Raw genomic sequence first — 14,533 nt, forward strand, 5'->3', positions numbered from 1 at the left:
TCATTATGTGTAGAAGGCAATACTTTAAGGAACACAACCCAGAAAGCCTTAGGGCTAATGATGGTTGCCCATCAAAGTGATCTCTATTTCATTTCAATATTATTTATGTATATCTAGGTTTTCTCTGAAGAAATTGTGTTGACCTACCAGGATGAAGAGCCTGTGCATTGACGGTTGTTTCTCATTTTAAATAAATGGTAAATCTTGGTGAAATAGAAACCAAATATTAAAACATTTAAAAAATATATTTTTATTGATTTCAGAGAGGAAGGGAAAGGAAGAGAGAGATAATCATGCTTGGCTGCATCCTGCACCCCTCCTACTGGGGACCAAACCTGCAACCTAGGCATATACCCTTAACTGGAATTGAATCCGGGACACTTGAGTCCACAGGCCGACACTCTATACACTAAGCCAGTGGTCAGCAAACTCATTAGTCAACATAGCCAAATATCAACAGTACAATGATTGAAATTTTTTTTGAGAGCTGAAAACCAAGTTCTGCGATGAAGTTTCAATCGCACTGAACTTGCAAGCCCTCACTTGGTATTTTGTGGAAGAGCCACACTCAAGAAGCCAAAGAGCCGCTTGTGGCTCACTAATAGCAGTTTGCTGACCACTGGAAAACCTTTTGTTTCTATTGGCAAAATAAGCCAATCAATTTGAACACTCTAGCTAACTGACACTTGGGTGGCACACACAAAGCCTGATCATATCTATATAGGCTAATCCAGATTCCTCGAGTTCATACTATGTATGATTCATAAACTTGTGAGATCCACCCAAACAGCCTGTCAAAGTTGCAACATGAAACACTACTAGAATGCAGTTAACAATTCACACCTGAGGCTTATTCAGCATTTTTAAAAATAAAAAAATGGCCGGTTTGGCTCAGTGGATAGAGAGTTGGCCTGCAGACTGAAAGGTTCCAGGTTTGATTCAGGTCAAGGGCACATGTGGGCTCCATCCCCAGTAGGGGCCATGCAGAAGGCAGCTGATCAGTGATTCTCTCATTGATGTTTCTATTTCTCTCCCTCTCCCTTACTCTCTGAAATCAATAAAAATATATTTAAATATATATAAAAATTTAAAAATGCCTTAGAATACTTCTCTAGGCTACAAAATGGTTACTTTCTTTCCAAAATCCTGGACAAAAGTGTTGTAATATTTTTACCTTGTCAGAGGCTTTCATATATTTGGGGAAAGAAAATTACTTTTTTGAACAAAGGTTTTAATTAGAAAACAAAAAGGCCACCAGAAATAATCATCTTTAGTATAGTATATTTATAGGCATGATAACTTGTGAGATGTACATTTTGAAGTTTCAATCCATAACTTATAACATTTACTATAGTAATGACAAGACAGCAGGTCATCACTTTACAACATTACACGAGTGAATTTGACTTACAAATAAAATATTTACAACTTACATTTACAAAACGACGTTGTGTGCATACAAAATGAATAACTGCAGAAAATTTAAAAAAAATAATAAGACAACTAAAACCCAGAAGATACACTTAAGGCAGACCAGCAAGACACTGAAATAATTAAGGCTGTGGAATTCTTCTGCACCTTGAAAATATAGAGCTATTTATCAATACTGTGGAGTGATTTTTAAACCAATTATTAACAAGCCTGATGAAAGTATGAACTTATATGTATATGTGTAATGGTCCCTATGGGGAAACCTGTCCACTTATGGAGAAGCATATCTGAATAACCAGAGAAGCCACCCCAAATTCTCAAAAGACTTGGTGGGGAGGTACCAGTGCAGTTAACCAACTGTTAATAATTCAAATATAAAGGTACTTCTGACTCTATATAAGCATACTATCCTAAACAATGGCCCTATGATGCTTCAGGCTTTGTTGACTTGGTTTTGTGGACTTCATGACTGCGAATAATTCCTAATTGAGTAGAATCTAACTCTACCCACCAGCCCTAATGATTTGGAATGGTCCTCAGTCGTTTTCCAATAGAAAAACTGACCCACCTGGGCTGTCTTCAAATGGATAGATTTCTGCATGTGAGCAATAACATATACATATATACTATACACTATATACATGTACAGATGTACATATATCTATATTTTCTAACAGTTTGCACTTTGAACATTACTGTTCTCTGACTAGGATCTCACTCTGAAGAGGATGTTTAGTTTTTTCACAGTCTTCACGTTTGTCTTAACTACAGTTTTACTCACCTTCCCCATAGAGTAGGCTGAAGTTTGGCAGAAACAGAGGTAAAAGCACCAGGGTAAGAAGAAAAAAAAAAATCAAACATAGAGATGACAGATATGGCTTAAGTTAGTGAGAGAATATGTATGTTTGTTAACTTCAAATTCATAACCACAGTCCTTGAGATCATGGTAGCAGTCTCCATAGTACTCCTGGATGTGGATTCCTTTATTGATAGAAGTCAGACATGATGGAACTCTTATTCTAGCCATTCTTGGGCTAGCAGTTAGGTTGCTTAAATTAAGCCTCCAGAGTTGGGACTCTAATAATTTTATTTGCATGTTTTTCCACCACCCTCCATTTTCTCAGCCATTATCACTATCCAAAATAAGTTATGTGAGTAAACAGTTAATCTTGAACATTTGGATAGAAATTAAATCTGACTACAGTTTAGAATCTCCCAGCAAACAGGCTGACAGGGAAATGCAATAGCCTGTATTATTGCAGGCTTTCCCACAAGTATCTCTTAAAGATGAAAATTTGCCTGAGAGTAATTGCTTTTTAACTTCTACATATATTAAAAGTGACGGTCCTGACTGATTTGGCTTAATTGATAGAGTGTTGGCCTGTGGACTGGAGGTCCTGGGTTTGATTCAAGTCAAGGGCACATGCCTGGGTTTCAGGCTCCGTCCCCAGTGGGGGGTGTGCAGGAGGCAGCCCATCAATGATTTTCTCTCATCATTGATGTTTCTATTTCTCTCTCTCTCTCACTCTCTCGCTCTCGCTCTCTCCCTTTCCTTTCCTCTCTGAAATCAATAAAAATATATTTTTAAAAAGTGTTGAAGAAAATAAGGCCTCTGATACCTCTGTGTTCTATTTCTGTATAGGTTTCTCACATGAATATTTTATAAATGTGTAGTCTGTGAACAAAATTCAGTGCCTTTTAATCCTCTATGAAACAACCAGAGCCTTAGAGTTTTTAGAAAATGAATACAAACATAGTAGCTTCCTTTAGTGGAGTATGTGAAAACCTTATCTTTCTTAACCTTGCCCCATTTTACTCATTCGCTTCCAAATGATCCCGAGATTTTAAATAGTTAAGAAAAACCATGATACAAATGAATCCACTGAAAGCTCACATACTGGGTTTGCCTAGCCTGGACTCCACGGGGATGCTACATGAGAGAGCAAGAAATAGATCAACATTCCCCCAAACTGAGCAAGGGGTGCTATTTGCACATTTGCCCTGTGGAGACCCCTTATGTGTGACATATTCCCTCCTCTATCAAATTCATGGGGCAAAGTTTTCGTTAATATACAAAATAACCTCCATCTGATTTATAATATATTTGCTCCCTTATATTCTCACAAATCTAAATTTCCATTCTCTTTCACATAAGAAAAAAGTGATGACTAACTTATGGGCACCAAATCACAAAGACTGTGAGAAAGAAAATATACTTCTGAAAAACTAATTATCTGAAAAGAAGAGAAGAAGAAGAAGAAGAAGAAGAAGAAGAAGAAGAAGAAGAAGAAGAAGAAGAAGAAGAAGAAGAAGAAGGAGAAGAAGGAGAAGGGGGAGGAGATGATTTAAGATTTTCCTTCCCCAAACCAACAGTTCTATTCATTTCTACACCTGTGCATTTAACTGGCATCTGTAGCAGATGACAGTGAGACTCTGAGGAGTGAATTGTAAAATCAGACAATATTTTATTCTCACTTCTGCCCTCCCAGTGAGGAAAGTGGCTGTTTGGGGTCTTCTCTGCCAGTTTTCCCAGAGTGCAAAGCTCTCTGAGAAGAGAGAGTAGCCATTGCTTTGGAGGGCACCTTCCTCGTTGTGTCTGCCATAAGAAATGCTGAAGAAAACAGCTGATTGACATGAGACTTCAATCAGCTCTTTCTAACCTTTTTCTGTAGACCAGCTTTTAAATGATCAAAACTATAGGCCAAGACCAAATAACATATAGACAAAGAGCACTTAGTACTTCCAATTAAAATCAATTGATGAAATTTAACCTCATGAGTTTGCAAACGGTATCTAAAGACATGAATATTGAAAAATTGGAATGTTCAAAGTTCCTATCAATAAAATTCTTAGCACTGGCAGTGTGTAGCACTTAAAAAAAAAGTATTTTATAGACATCCCAACTAAGGTATTCTTCCAACATCCCTATGAAATTAATGTCTACCCTCTTTCCCCCTAACTTTCTAACCATGGGGACATTTTTGGGCCAAATAAAAACAGACTTTCTATAGAAAGGATGAATCAGGAATAGCTGAGGTTGAAACTCAAGAATTCCTAGGCTCACCCTATATTCAGATGTTTTCATTTAAAAGGTATTATAAAATGAAGAAAAAAAAATGCTGCAATATCAGTCACTCTAAATACAATGAACTTCTTTATCTCCCTTCCTCCCCTCTGAAAGGCACTACCATTATAAAGGCTTTGTGAGTCACAAAGCAGTGAAACCAGCTTTTCCCCTGCCTCCTCCTCTCCCCCTACAGTGATATGGCTGTGAGAGACCTGAAGGACACTGCCAACACCGCACTTAAAAAAAAAAAATGTTCCCACATTTGGCTGTAAGTGGATATAAATCTTTTTAATTTGAAACAACTGTAAAAGATGCAGTAAATCATTATGCCTTTTAAAAATTATTCTGAGTTGTCCCCGTTCTTTCCCTTTTTTCTCCATCCCACCTTGACAAAACAAAATAAACAAATAAAAAAAAACCCCAACCCTATGCAATGAATATAAGCCAAGCAAGAAGCCTGTGCCTTTAACCAACATTTATATTTTCCCCAGTTCAACTAGAAGTTCACTTTCACTAATTCCTCGTTAAGTTTTGATTTCAAAAGCCACTGTCTTAGAGAAGTGGACTAATTAGAGAAATGGACTATTTTCTCTCCTTTCTACTCTTCTGTTCTCCAAAGGACTAACTAAATTCACCTCCCAAAACAGGTACAAGAAAGTGATCCCTGGCCCCTCATCTCTCACCCAAGGTCCATTTCCCAGTCCTGTTCTGGGACTCCTTGTTACTTCCAACTTGCTTTGGAGAATTCTTGAACCAGGATCACTGCCTCATCATGGCTGCGAGGAACCAGAAACTTTGCAGACATGGAGTGTACCTGTTAGTTTCCTTCAGTTGCCAAACTAGATAAATTAGACCCTCTTTCTCCTGGGGCTGCTATTAAATTGATTCTACTCTAATGATTGTACTTTGGCTCCAGTTAACAAAATCATACTACTTCTCATGCCTGTGTCCTTTCCCTTCCGCCCCCTCCCTTCCCCAAGGAGGGGGAACTCCATGCAATTTCATGTCTGAGTCCTCCCCACCCTGCTGTAAAAGCTGATGCAAAAGCTTTGGCTCTAACATCCTGTCAACTGCCCTCCCTACAGCCCGATTCCACTGATGCTCTTCTGTGCAGCCCGTGCACCATGGTCCTGGGCCCTGCCCTTCTGAAGCAGAAATTCACCTTGTCTCCTGCTTGGTCATCCACACACAGAACGACTCGGCAGGGGTCCTTTCATCGCCATCCGTGGTGGACGGAACAGAACTTGCCAGGCCATACTGTATGGATATTTGGAATCCCCAGTGCCTGCACTCTACCTCATAATGAGCGCAGGGACCAGGCTTTCTTCTTTTATGCTATGTCTCATAATACAGACAGGTCTACGGAAGGAGTTTTCGGTAAATTGTTTTACATTTTAAAATATCATGTCCTATAGCATTTGTATATACATTCGTTTCTAAATGAAGACCATGGCGGGTTCATCAAGGGAGCGCTCTGAGGAAGGGACCCTTGACGGCCCAGGCCATTCAAAAACTAGGAAACGGACACAGCCGGAGTCAGTTTCCACATATTTGGTTAATCCTGAAAACACGAAGTGCTATCTAGTCTTATTGCTTATACGTTCTACTCATTTATTAATTTATAATCTTGGATGGGATGAAGTGGAGGGTAGATGAGGAAGTTGACTTTGAAATCAGGAGAAAAGAATGAGGAGTATTTTTAATTCTACCTTTCCACTGGGCAGATCAGTGTTTTTGTATATGAAAGTTCAGGCTTATGTCCACCCTTCTTTTTCACTTAGATTTGTAGTTCTATTTATGCTTCGTCAGCTCCCCACTTGTACTTCTGAGCTGCATGATTTCAGTGTTCTCAATCCTACTCTAGGACAGACACAATGCCGTTAAACGTGACTTGGACAAATATGTGACTTAAATATTTAAAGTATTGTTTTCATAACCACCAGTTTCAAAATATGTTCTAGAAAACAAAGAGTGGATCATGTACAAACACAAAAACAAAAACAAAAAATAGAAAGAAACAAAACATGAAATGCCCAGGTTTAATTGTTTTCCTACTAGCAGAACAAAGGACAGTTAATAGTCATCTGATGCGGAGAATATACACCAGAAAGTAGCATTGGCCTCAAAGTGCAATTAGTCCTTTTAGTCTCAGGAAATACTGGTGGCTGAGTGGTGGTAGGTGTTGCAATCCCAGTTAAAACACAATGCTCTATTAGGGTGATGTATCGGGTTTTAGTCCATGGCTTCAAAAAGGACTTGGGACCAGGCCTTTGCCAGGCCTATATATGGCTGCTTCCTTTTGGTGAGCACCCCTTGGCTTCCACCAGGGGTAGGAAGTCAAGTAGGCCAGCATTCTACAGTTGTAGAGGTCAGCAGAAAGTGGTACAGAGTTCAGAGAAACTGTAGGAAAGGTTTCTATTTGCCCTTTTGTATGAACCTGTTACATTTGCTATCAATCCCAAACCAAGTGTAGACGTAAAAATAGCCCACAACTCTGACTGATTTTCCGGCAGGCTTTCCCGCCAGTTGGACTCTGAGCTGCCAGTGAATTGGGGAGTAGCATTTCCTAAACAGAACCTACGTGAGTCAAGTGCCTGTGACTGAGAGAAGGTGTTCGCACCCACAGATGGCAAAGGGGTCACTGCTTTCTCTGAATGCACAGGTTCTGGTAAAAGATTTCTATACAAGATGTATAAAATGCTCTAAAAAAGTCGTCATCTAATTGTGCTTAGTCAAAACAATGTTAATGCTTCGGTAAAGAAATCACTGTCCTAACTGGAGCACTCCAAGTTACTTATGATGACTTCATATATATCTCTATAGTATAAAACTCTGAATTTGGAACGGGATATAGTTCCCTGTATGTGTCGATGGATTCTATAAAGAAACTATATCTAAGGAATCTAAACTGTACTGGTCAGCATACATGACATCTCTGTTACACAGAACTTTCTGCTTGAAATTTCAGCCAAGGCAGAAACCCTTTTCACTCACTACGGTGAGCTGAAGTTTTGCCCCGCGACCCACTCTCTTTGGAACGCACAATGAATATTCTGCATCAGCTCATAGTCTCGTCCTCCCTGCCCCTTTTTGTTATACTCCCTGTGATTTCCTCCTTTGTCTCTTCTGAATGAATGGCCTTCTGGAAAGCCCTGGATGTGGGGTGATTTTCCTGCTGCTCAGACCCTGAATCACCACTGACGAGGGACCCTCTCTCAATCCAGAGAACAGGCATGGAGTGAAAATAAGGAACAGGATTATTTACAGCACATTCAGTCTTGCTTTGGTTCACACTGCGCTTCCATGTGGAACCTCCGGGGCGGCGGGGACGTGGCTTGGCTACGTCCCTCGGTTGGCCCTGTTGACGATGTAGCTCTTGACGTTGGGGACGGGCCGCACGTCGTTCTGGTGCCTGCGGCGCTCGATGAAGCAGGCCAGGCGGGACGTGTCCAGCGGGACCTTGGAGTAGCTGCCGTTGTGGGGCTGCAGCCACGGGTGCTGCAGGCAGGTGGCCGCCGTGGGCCGCCGCCGGAAGTCCTCCTGCAGGATCACGTTGATGAAGTCCCTGGCGGCATTGCTCACGCCGCAGAAGTACTCGTGCGGGAAGCTGAAGTCCACCCGGCACACGTTGATGCACGTCTCTTCTTTGCTCTCGTCCAGGAACGGGGAGACCCCGCTCAGCATGACGTACGTCAGGACCCCGATGCTCCAGATGTCGGTGCCCAGGGACACGGGGATGCCCTGGATCACCTCCGGGGCGGCAAACTCGGGGTTGCCCAGCAGGTGGTGGATGTGGAAGTGACCTGAGATCTGGACAGCATCCTCCAGGTCGATGAGCTTCACTCGAGGCACTGGGATCCGCAGGTCAATGAGCAGGTTTTCAGGCTGAGGAGAGAGTTGCAAGGAGGCGGGGGGAAAAGAGAAGGCAAGTTCAGCTCTCTGTGTGACTATTAGCGGGACTCCATTAGTTCCAGCACAGTTCTGCTAGATTTTGGTAAAGCCTCTAGTGTAGGGGACATTTCCTCTGCAAAGCACATGGGAGGCTTCAAACTAAGCTTAATTGGGTTGGGAGGCACTTCCAAGAAGTCCTTGGACTTGGAAAATCATGTTTTCATAGGTACCCCTTCCTTCTGCAGCGAATCAAGTGAAGAGTAATTTATTTATTTTGGAGAACAGGGGCCTTCTTGAGCATCATGAGAAGGCTGGCATTTATTTGCTTCCTTCTATACAGTAAGAAGTAGTGGTTAAAGCTTGCCTACCTTCTCTCACCCCAAATGCCATGGTGAACTCACGAAAACATGTTTGTGTGACAACCTCGTGCCTGCTTAATATTCATAAGGGTTCTAATCTAAGTTAATAAAAACGAATTAGAATTGACATCTCTCAAGGATCATGACTGGCAGGTTGGACTTGGTCACCTCCCTGCAAGGGCGACTGTTTCTCATTACCTTGATGTCCAAATGGGCCACCCTGCAGTTGTGAAGGTACTGCAGCGCTTCCATGATGTCTCGGATGTAGAAGGCTACCTTTTCTTCCATCAGCTCGTCATGATTCATAAGGTAGTCTAGGAGCCGGCCGTCATCCATCCTGAAAGTAGGGGGAAGCGGCAAAGGAAATATGTTTGTAAAGAAACAAAGGAATAACACACATACAAATCTGTAAGATCTTTCCTACCCCCTGTTAGAGAGATGGAAGTGGTCATACAGGCATATTTTATCCAGAGCCCTGAGTTTAGTCAGAACTGAAACAAACAAACAAACAAATAAGCAAACAAGTAAATAAATTTTTCTAATCTAAAAAATGGGATAACATTTTTATAAACTGGAGGACAGAGTGCATGTGACACAGAACGCTTTGTCAACTAAGACGCTGTATTAAAGATAACTGCCAGTAAGTAACCCAAACCGCTGGGGACTGCCTTAAAGAGATGACACCTGTACTTACAGTTCCAAAATCAGGATGTAGGACGTGGGAGACTCATAGGTGTCGTGGAGAGTGATGTACTGTGGGTGCTGCAGGTGCTGGAGTAGGGCGGCCTCATGGGCAGCCTGCTCCTTCTTCTTCATTTTTTTGCTGACAAATTTCACAGCAACATCTTTGCGTGTAGCTTTGTGGATGCACTTCTTCACTATGGAGAAACGGCCTCTGGAAAACAGAAGGGAGAAAGCATTTTGTCAAGATTCATTCGTCAACTGGGTATTATCTTATTCAAGGAAGTGTGATGTGTTCACTGAAGTGGGTCAGAGAGGAACATTTTACTAGGGATTCTGTTTTCCTATACAGTGGTTGCCCTGCCCCCTTACCCAGGGGAATACATTCCAACACCCTCAGGGAATGCTAAAACTGCAGACCATACTGAACCCTACATACACCATGTTTTTCCTATACATACTTACATTTTTTATGTAAAGGAAGCACTTCATGGCTTCTCTTTGATGTGGCTGAATTGCTACCTAGCATCACCACTCTTGAGCTTTGGGGCTATTATTAAGTAAAATAAGGGTTACTTGAACACAAACACTGTGATACCACAATAGTTGATCTGATAACTGAGATAATTACTACGTGACAGGGAGCGTACACAGTGTGGAGATGCTGGACAAAGGGATGATTCATGTATTGGGAGGGATGGATGGGATGGTGGGAGATCTCATCAAGCTACTCTCAACAGGGCATAATTTAAAACTTATAAATGGTTTATTTCTGAAATTTTCCATTTGATATTTTCAGATCACAGTTGACTATGGGTAAATGAAACCGTGGAAAGTGAAACCATGGGTAAGGAGGGACTACTGTATTTTTAATTATAATGTCATTCAGAAACACCATTTTTCCTTCCTTAGCATTTTAGATTTCTTTGAGATGTAAAAATATTTTTCCATCATTTTGAACATCAACCACAGGTTCAGTTTTCTTTTCTAAACAGAATATCTATATACACAAAAGGCTAACATGCTAAGTGTTCAATTGTCTGACTGGTTTCTATGACGTGCACTGACTACCAGGGGACAGATGCTCAGTGCAGGAGCTGCCATGACACACACTGGCCATTTGCAGAGAAATGACACTGTGGACCTGGCACCCATAAAGCAACACTCGTCTTCCCCCAAGTGGGACACAAGCCCTGAGGCAACACCCCACCAAATCGCAGCCGATGCAGCTGAGACCCCATGGTGCAAAATGCAGCCCACAGCCCAGCCCAGCCCAGCCCAGCCTGGAAACAGTCGCTGTGGGCTTCGGGTAATGACATCACATAGCAATGCCCAGCTTCCTCTCCCTAGCAACTAGCCACCTAGCAGTTTCTTCAGCCCAGGAACATGACTTGCTTTATAGCCAGGTGGAAACATTTTGTACTTTAACCAAATGTATGTGAAGCATTTTCTTGTGTGCCTCATCTCATTTGATCCCCAAAGAAGTTCTGGAGTAGGTACCTAGGATACTCCGTGGAATCCTATTTTATTTTCATTAGCTAGAAAATAGAGATTTAGAAAGCTTAGAAACTTGACCTGATTGAAAAGAAGTAAGAAATGGTGGACCTTGAAAATGACTTCAGGTTTTCTCACTGCACACAATATAGTCAAACACTGCTGCAGTTAAATATTTTACCCTTTATTCTCCCTGTGTGATCTACAATAATAATCTGCTTCGTATTGATATTTACTGCTGTGTTGCTGACAATTACTTGAAAGAGAAGTTGGGGTGCTTCACTGGGCTGGAAAAAATTTAGCTAAATCAGAAAGCAGGTCTAATCAAGCAAGTTTATCTATAATAATAAATGTGTAATATGCTAATTAGATTAGACAGCTAAACAACCTTCCAGACGTCATTTCAGACATCATTCTGATGTCCTTCCGGATGAAGCCATGGTGGTGGGGGCTGAGGGAGAGGTGGTTAGGGGTGATCAGGCAGGCAGGCAGGCAGGCAAGTGGTTAGGAGCTGCGGTCCTGGATTGTGAGAGTGATGTCTGACTGCCAGTTTTGGCCTGTGGGATTAGAGGTCCTGGATAATGAGAGGATGCAGGCCGGGCTTAGGGACCACCCCCCCAATGCACAAATTTTGTGCACCAAGCCTCTAGTCTATATATACATACATATATATCAATATATAGCCTCTAGTCTATATATATATACATACATACATATCTATATAAAGCTCTCACTGGCGCCAATCGCATGCATGTATTTTGATCTGTCATTGTCGATCGTGAATTTGGTTGACATGGTTAGTATAGAGAAAGAGCGAATAGCGATATTAAAATATTTATTCTAATTCATTTCCTTTCAATGTGCACAAATCCATGCACCAGGCCTCTAGTATTTCTATAAAATACAATGACAACGGGAGTAACAATGTTAAAAGAGGAATTCTACTTTTAATCATTTAAAAACATTTAAAAAAAAAATATATTTTATTGATTTTGTACAGAGAGGAAGGGAGAGAGATAGTTAGAAACACCGATGAGAGAGAGTCATCGATTAGCTGCCTCTTGCACACCCCCTACTGGAGATATGCCCGCAACCAAGGTACATGCCCTTGACCAGAATCGAACCCGGGATCTTTCAGTCCCCAAGCCGACGCTCTATCCATTGAGCCAAACCGATTTCGGCCATTTAAAAACATTTTAAAGAGGCTATTTTTAATTTAATTTTATACTTATTATTTTTAAGGGAAATTTCTAATATACACAACAATAGAAAGGACACTATAATAGATGTTCTATGCACCTAGTAGCCCACTTCAATAATTATCAACATTTTGCCAACCTTATTTCATCTATTCATTTCCTACCTTCTGCTTTTTTTTTTTTTTAAGTGTTTTAAGCAGACTTCATATAACATGTTATTTCACTCATTAATACTTCAGTTTGCATCTTTAATTGACAAAGACATTTAACAAGTACCGTATATACCACCCTCTATTTTTACATCTATCAAAACTAACCGGACCTAAAAGAAAGGAAATGTTCCCAGGCGCACCTGTAGCCCTTTGGAGGATAGTAAGAGAGTGAATAGAAAAAGGGGGGTGATCAGCAATGGAAACAAAGAAAGAGAGAGTCAAAGAGGTGACAAGCCAGTGCCATCAAGGCTGGTCCATGAGGTGCCCTAACTCATCAATAGAGGAGTGAATTGTCTGAAGAGCAGTTCATTCCCTTAGCTGAAATGGATACATCCGACACCATGGCCATGACCAAGACTGTCCAACTGACTCCTTGACCTCGCTCTGTGCTCACCAAGCAACTTTCTGACAATAATTGTGGAGTTGTTTTTTTTTCCTATAGATTTTTCCCAAAAAGAGAATGTGCTAATCAATAAAACAAGTATCAGGCAAATATTAATTGAATGCCTATTATATGCTGTTGGGAGCCAGCAGAGTTGAGAGGCAAGCAACTCAGTCTTAAGGAAATAGAATTAAGTTCCTTCTAGCAGAAGTTATGTGGTGCCCTGAGGGCTTGGCCAAAAGATAAGATAGCCTGCAGCTTAGCATCTCCTGTCTTCCTGCCTCTTCCCCTTCCTGATCCTCCCCCCTAGATAGCCCAGCCTTGGAATGTTGCACCTTGGAATGTCACACCGCCCCTGGCAGTTAGCCAATCCTGTGTTGCCAGGTACCAAAGACCCCCCTGCATAGGCAACCCTGCCCCCCTTTGTTTCTGCTGTATAAATACAACCATTTCAGAGAATAAAAATCGGAGCTTGATCAGAACCTTGTCTTGCTCCCATTCTTTCGCGTTCCTTGTTTGCCTCATTCTCTTAGGTGGTTCCTGCGGGCCCCCGTTGTTGTCCCGCAGGCCGGGACAATATGCCAGGCATCATTCTTGGCCCAGTGAACAAGTGTTTGGTCAAACTGAAAGTTTCATTTTACATCATATATTAACACATTGTCATTCTGTGAGTTTGAGTATGATAAGGTGGTCCTTCCAGAGGACCCTGCGTGCTGAGGACAGATCACCTGACTTTGTGGCCATGTTGAAGTACTGCTGCCTTCATTTTTGTTTGTGTTGGTCAAAGTTATGCATCCCCACGGTTTACCTTTACAAGGTTTAGCTTTATAAGGTTTGCTATTAAAATCAACAGTATCCCATCATCCCACAATCTCCGTTTGTCCTCTCCCAGAGTCAGTTTAATATAAAAATTTAATATATTTTAGCCAATTATTTAGTGATTCTGTGACTCTAAATATAGTATGTTTTGAGTGACTACTTGCTTTTTTCAGTTTTAGTTATTATCTGCTGACATCCCACTCTTTCCTCCCTCTGTCTCCACCCCACAGTCGTATGGTCACCCCTCACGGCCCCCCACCCCTCCAGGACCTGATCACCCCTCACTGCCCCCTGTGGGTCTGGTCACCCCATGCAGTCTGCTGCTCAGTTGTTTGGTTGCCCCTCACTAACCCCCCTTTTGGCCTGGCCACCCCCAACTACCCCCTGCCAGTGTGATCACCCCCAACTGCCCCACCCTGCCAGTCTGGTCGCGGGCCTAGACACCCTAAACAGCCTGCTGCTCAGTCATTTGGTCACCCCGCACTGCCACCCCACACAGCCTGTTCAGTTGTCCTTTCAGTTGTTTTGTATGTGATGGTCATTTAGCCTTTTATATATATAGAGGGGATATCAATCTGGTCAAGGCTTAGGGAAAAAAAAATAATCAGGGAATTAAAGAATCCATTCAAGCCAAAAGAAACCCAGGAAGACTAGGATTAGAATATCAACCTTTTTAGGAGTGGTCATTGCTCAGTCTTTTTGCCCCCATGCTGATCCTATACAATGGAAAGATGATAGACTTATATGGGTGGATCAGTAGCCAATAACCAAGGAAAAATTAGGTCATATTCATGAATTAATAAGGAACAAGTAGAGGCTGGCCACATAGAGCCTACCAATAATTGTTGGAGTACTCCTATATTGACAATACCTAAGAAGGTGTCAGGAAAGTGGTGATTATTATATAATCTAAGAGCAATTGATGCTGCTGTGCATACCATGGGAGCTTTTACAACCTGGACTCCCAGTGTCTTCTCAAATACCTCATATTGGTCTCT

General features: G+C 41.7%; 1 protein-coding gene across 16 annotated transcripts in view; it reads right to left on the reverse strand.

Moving 5' to 3' along the window:
* Nucleotides 1-1,771: 1,771 nt before the first annotated feature.
* KALRN (kalirin RhoGEF kinase) overlaps nt 1,772-14,533 on the reverse strand; it is a 650,068-nt gene continuing 637,306 nt past the window's right edge. For all 16 annotated transcript variants that reach the window (XM_084871483.1, XM_084871457.1, XM_084871488.1 and 13 more), the window contains 3 exons: nt 9,443-9,643; nt 8,947-9,085; nt 1,772-8,383 (listed from right to left, as the gene is read on the reverse strand). In XM_084871483.1, the coding sequence (XP_084727609.1) occupies nt 7,838-8,383; nt 8,947-9,085; nt 9,443-9,643 (886 nt within the window). In that variant the 3' untranslated portion in view covers nt 1,772-7,837. The remainder of the gene's footprint in view (nt 8,384-8,946; nt 9,086-9,442; nt 9,644-14,533) is intronic.

Source organism: Pipistrellus hanaki (genome assembly GCF_964339955.1).
Source record: "Pipistrellus hanaki genome assembly, chromosome: 2".
Taxonomy (NCBI): domain Eukaryota; kingdom Metazoa; phylum Chordata; class Mammalia; order Chiroptera; family Vespertilionidae; genus Pipistrellus; species Pipistrellus hanaki.